The 6,000-nt window shown below is 47.2% G+C and overlaps 1 protein-coding gene across 1 annotated transcript in view; it reads right to left on the reverse strand.

The window, feature by feature from the left end:
* Window positions 1–3,362, reverse strand: part of Ptcd1 (pentatricopeptide repeat domain 1) — a 35,467-nt gene extending 32,105 nt beyond the window's left edge. Inside the window, exon 1 of the mRNA XM_051205484.1 lies at window positions 3,247–3,362. Within this exon, the coding sequence (XP_051061441.1) occupies window positions 3,247–3,259 (13 nt within the window). The 5' untranslated portion in view covers window positions 3,260–3,362. The remainder of the gene's footprint in view (window positions 1–3,246) is intronic.
* Between the last annotated feature and the right edge of the window lie 2,638 nt (window positions 3,363–6,000).

The raw sequence follows: 6,000 nt of genomic DNA on the forward strand, positions 1-6,000 counted from the left end.
TCAGCAACAGATAGCACTCTTGTATGCACCACTTCAACAGTATATACAGGTATATGAGGTACACAGATGCTGCACATGAGTCATTTTCTCAATAAATACATGACATCAAAACCACTACCGTCAGCCTAAGCCTATGGAATAGAGCAGTTTAGCAAAAGTTTTCAACAACACCAAGGGCTCGAGAGATGGGTCATCAGACAAGACTCAAGACCTGGATTCAATTCCCAGCATCCACATAGCAGCTCATAACAGTCTGTAAGCCAGGACCAAACTCAAGTCCTCTGTAAGAGTAACAACTGTTTTAAACCAACGAGCCAGCCTGTCAGCCCTACTTTACCTTATTTAGTCATCACACAGAGTTAACCATTACCCCGCTGTGACAGGAACCCATACACTGGAAGGAAAAAAAAATCTCACAACCTGTCTCCATGCTCTGGAAGCCAATCTTAGGGTAGGTCTGTCTAACCCCTGGGGATCTGCTCATGAGTACATCCTAATGTGTGTGGAAGGATAAATTACTCCCACAAAGTGTTCTCTGACTTCCATATGCACGCTGTGGCATGCATATGCTTGAATACACAAAGTATTTTGTTAATAAAGAATATTTTAAAAGATAAGCATGGTGGTGCATGCCTTTTATCACTCTGGAGACAGGTAGACATAACTCTGTGAATTCAAGGCCAGCCTGGTCTACAGTGAGTTCCAGGACAGACAGGGCCACTACATACAGAGACCCTGTCTCCAAAACAACAACAAAACATTTTAAGATATATTTTTATGAAGTTGAGGGATGGCTCAGTGGTTAAGAACAGAATGATTCAGGTTCAATTCCCTGCACTCACATGGCAATCCACAACTGTCTATAACTCCATTCCAAGGGACCTGACACCCTCAAACAGACATACATGCAGGCAAAATACCAATATACATAAAATAAAAATAAAATATTTAAAATATCTAAAAATATTTATTTTTATTTTATGTCCATGAGTATTTTGCCTGCATGTATGTATGCACAGCACATTCATGCCTGGGATCCAAAGAGGTAAGAAGGCATCAGATGCCCTGGAACTGGAGTTACAGATGAATATGAACCACCATGTGGGAGCTGGGAACCAAACTCTGGTCCTCTTCAAGAGCAACGAGTACTTTTAACCACTGAGACATCCTTCCAGCCCCAGACAACACCCCCACCCCCACCCTCCCAAATCTTATGTGTTACTGGTAACTGTTATTTTCCTCACTTTAAAAAAAAAAAAAAAATCCAATACTTAGGAGACATGAACTCCAATTCCTTCACCAGAGGTCATGTTATGTGAACCGATTTTATTCCGATGCCCCAGAGGAAAACCAGATGCCCAGGTCACATCAACAGAGTCCTACATTGTGGGCCAGCCATTTTGTTCCATTATCTTTGTTTCTTAAGACAGGGTCTCTCTCTCTATAGCTGTGGCTGCCCTGGAACTTGATACTCACATCAAGTTGACTTTGGACTCAAGAGATATGCCTGCCTCCTAAGAAACTGGAATTAAAAGTGTGTGCAAAGCCTGGAAAGTTGTTTTCTGCCTACCTCTATAGTCTCCATATGGCTCCTCTGTGTGTGCATACTCGTTTACTCTCTCTCCCCCCCCCCCCCACACACAGAGGAACATATATGCCCATGTGCTACCATGTCCTGTTTTTGAGACAGGGTCTTAATGTAACCCAAGCTGGAATTGAACTTGCTACCATGGATGTATTTGTATTTGTATTTGTGACTCTGCCACCTTCCGAGTGCTGGGATCACAGGTTTTATGTGGTGCCAGGGATAGAACCCAGGATTCTGTGCACACTAACTAACTAAAGTGTAATTCAACTACCCAACCCCAAATATCTTTCTTGAACGAATTTTCTTTTGGTTTTGAGAAAGGGAATTGCTATGTAGTACTGGCTGGCCTTAAACTCATGGCAGTACCCCTGCCTCAGCTTCCCAAGTGCTAGAATGAGTTATGCATTACCACCTCCAGCTAGCTAAGTGTACTAAACTGTTTAGTCCTTGGTCAAAGGGCTCTTCACACTGTCTAGTTAAAAAAACAAAACAAAACAAAAAAAACCTTCAAGCCGGGCATGGTGGCACATGCCTTTTAATCCCAATACTCAAGAAGCAGAAACAGATTTCTGTGAATTCCAGGTCAGCCTGGTCTACATAGTGAGTTCCAGGAGAGCCAGGACTACACAGAGAAACCCTGTCTTGAAAAGCCCCAAACCAAACCAAACCCAAAACCCCAGCCAGATTCCTCACACTCCTTTTTTAGACACCCCACTGCTTGTTGTTCCCAGGCTGAGATAAATAACTCAGAAACAAGCTGAGTATAGTGGCACAGGCCTGTAATCGAGGCTGCAAGTTCAGGGCCAACCTGGGCTACACAAAACCCTGTCTCAAAAGAAGGGGGGTAGACAACCGTGAAATTGCTAGCGGACTACTGGAGTTTCATCCCAGGAAGAGGCCACTCCTCAATGTTGTTCTCTAACCTGCTGCACACAAGCTCCGGCACTCCCTTGGCCCTAGCTAGACACACATCATACACAGATAGATTAATTCCAACAGTGCACGATGAATGAATGTAAAGATTTACTCGTGCCTGTTAAGGGAACACCTGCCCGTCACAAGGATATCTTTGAGAATTAATCTCGGCCACGCCAACCTAGGTCTGTGTACCAACTAGGTTCTCAGGAGTTGTGACCTTGAACAGGTCACTTCACCTCAGCAGGAGTGTTCAATCGAAGCTTGTGTAACTTTACGTGGTGTCGGGAACCATCCTAGGCAACTGCCGCTTCTGAACTTTAATTTGAACCTCAGCTCAGGGAAGGGCAGGTGCTGCGGTGCGGTGCGTAAAAGTTCAAGTGCCCCCGTTTGTGTCGCAGGAAGAAAAAGCTTAGTCCCAGCGGAGAGCCAACCCAACAAATGGTTCCCGGCAGCGCGTGTGCAGCCCGGGAGAAGCCTCTCCATGCTGCCTCCGTCTTCCACCGCCGCAGCAGGCGGTGCACAGCGATAATCCGCCTCCGGGTGTACGGAGGAGGGCGGACAGCGCTGGGAAACGCAGGGCCTCAGAGCAAGTGTCCAGCGCGCCTCTGCGGAGGCCACGGCGACGTCCCCGGGAGAAGGACAAGTGTCCCCCCAGTTCCTTTTCACCCCACTGTGGCCCTGGATCCTGCGCCCAGCCCGGGCTTCCAACCCCGCGGCCTGGCTAGAGCCAAAGGACTCACCGATTGACGCCATCTTGCAGTCCCGCTGTCCGCAAAACCCAGCGGTGCGCGAGGGCTGCTGGGAAGGGAGTAAGCACCGCTGCTGAGCGTCCTGGGAGCGGAGGCTCGCCGGAAGTAGGTCGTCTCTCCGGTAGAGCGCACAACTCCAGGGTTTCTTGAATGGGAGGGCACCTCCTTAGAGGGTAGAGTCCCCGCGGACCCTGCATTTTGGGACCAGGAGGAAGAAAAGGACAAAAGGGGAAAGGGACATTCTGGCTTTTTATCCTCTGATTTTGGATCTGTTAGGAGAAATGAGAGGGACAAGGGGAGGATGTGTGGCTCAATCCCGAGTGCTCCAGGCTCTGGTTTTATTCCATGCTGAAAAGAAGCCTAGAAGTCTTGAAGGCAGGAACATTTCTTGCCTCCCCCAATTCCTTTTGCCCGCTATTCACTGGGCTCTGACCCCAAACTCCATTGAAGTTCCACTCAAGATGTGTAAGTGGATTCCACGATAATTCTAAAGTGCATAAAGGTTGTTCATCTGACCAACAGAAGAAAGTTCAAGTCGTGTTGAGGCCAAGGTCAGGCTACCCGATAGCGACAGGCAATTATCTTACTGCTATTTCCCGATTTTGGGCTTCGAACTTTATTCCAGCCTCAGCATCTCAAGTGTCGAGATTACAGGTGTGCAACACCTGTATAAACTGACATGACCGCTCCGTGGTATGATTAAGGTGAAGGGTTTGTTTTATTTTATTTTTTAATGTGTATGGGTATTGCCGGGCTTGTATGTCGGTGTACCACATGTATGCAGGGCCCACTGAGGACAAAGAGGGCATTGGATTTCCCTGGAGCTGGAGTTGTGAGTTGCCATGTTGGTGCTAGGAATCGTACCTGGGTCCTCTGGAAGAGCAGCAAATGCTCTTAACTGTTCAGCCATTTTCCCATTCCCCTTTAAGAGGAAGGTGTTTATTGTAACTGAGAGGAACAGCCAGAGGCATCTGGAAGATTCCAGAGTGAAAAGAGAAATAGACTGAACATGACCACACAGCCAGGAGTGTTTGTGAGAAAAAGGAGAATAGCAGGGGATAGAGAACAGAGAAAACAGCAAAGCCAGGCTTTGGTGGTGCCCTCCTTTAATTACTTGGGAGGCAGAGGCTGATTGATCTCTTGAGTTTGAGGCCAACTTGACCTACAGAGTGAGGGCAACCAGGGCTAAATGGAGAAATCTGTTTCAGAGAGAGAGAGAGAGAGAGAGAGAGAGAGAGAGAGAGAGAGAGAGAGAGAGAGAGAGAGAAGCAGGACCAGAGCATAGAGAGAGGACACATTGAGAATAGTGGGGTTATACGGAGAATGAATAGCTGGAGGAAGAGAAGCCAGGGAATTGGGGATAGAGAAGGTAAAAAGAGCCAGGATGCTATAGCTTGGACTTGGAAATCGGTAACAAATACTTGTGATACTGAGGGAGCCTGGAGGCCAGCAGGTGCTTTGATATGTTGATACACCATAGGTAAACCATATCTCTCTTTTGCCAGAGGTAAGGGAATGGGTTCCTTTATGGCAAAGGGAAACTGGCTTCACAAGTTCAGTAGGAATGCTGGTTTGTCTAACTGCCAAAATTCCTTCTTTAATTAGGTTGAGCTCATTTCTGGATATTTGTTTTGACTGCCTTTTGGAGTTTGGTGGGAAAGCATTAGGGAAAAAAGGAAGTGTTCCAGGCAAAAGGGACTACAGTGAGCAAAATTTACTGGGGGCCAGGATTCTGGTCTGGAGTGGCACATGCCTTTAATCATAGCACTTGGAGGCAGGAGCAGGTGGAGCTCTGAGTTCAAGGCCAGCCTGGTCTACAGAATGTGTACCAGGGCAGCCAGGGCTACAGAGAGAAATCCTGCCTCTAAACAAACAAAAGAGTAAAAGAGGAGTCTGCTTCAGGGTTCCCATTTATCTACTGCTTTGTGTTTATAAATATAAAGGATGAATCTATTATGGGGCCTCCACTTAGAGTTGTTGCTAACACAATTAAAGGCCACTTTCAGCCACTTGAATGTTTAGAGTCTCATGGGAAAGCCAGCTATAGTGGCACACTACAATAATCCCAGGACTTCAGAGCCTTAGGCAGGGGGATCACGTGAGTTTGAAACCAACCCAGGCTACAAAGTGATTTAGAGGCTAAAGAGTGAGAGGCCTTGCCTGAACCAAACAAAAAAAACTACACAGAAGTTTTCTTTTTGTTTTATTGAGATGCTGAGGTTGGGGGTGGGATCATTGGACCTCAGGCCTTCTGCATGGTAGGCAAAGGTTCACCCACTGAGCTTCAGCTCAGGTTCTCATCAGCGTTTCTGGAGGTCCTGGAAGCACGTGTATGGCTAAGGCCCAGAGGCCACTACTTTGATCTTTGTACAGCCCTAGAGGTTAATAACGATGCCTCAAAGTGGCCTCCCTCTTCTCATGCCACTCCTGGTGCTGCTGGTGTTGTGCCTTCAGCGGACACCTGGCGCCACTTTTGTGAAGTGGCAGCTGAGGAGGATCAGGCACTCAGAGAAACCCAAGGAACGAGTCAAGAGTGAGAGCAGCAATCATATTAATTTGAAGGTGACAGGTCAGGATGGTTCCGTGGTGCAGTTTAAAGCGGCAGGCATCACTTAGTGAACAAATGAAAGCCCGTTGTCACTAAGCAGATCAGATTCCCGTTTGATAACCTGTGAAACAGACACACCTGCACAGTTGGAAATGGAGGATGATACGATTGACTGTTCCAGCGGCAGACAGGTGGCC

This window comes from Phodopus roborovskii, unplaced genomic scaffold (genome assembly GCF_943737965.1).
Source record: "Phodopus roborovskii unplaced genomic scaffold, PHOROB, whole genome shotgun sequence".
Classification (NCBI taxonomy): domain Eukaryota; kingdom Metazoa; phylum Chordata; class Mammalia; order Rodentia; family Cricetidae; genus Phodopus; species Phodopus roborovskii.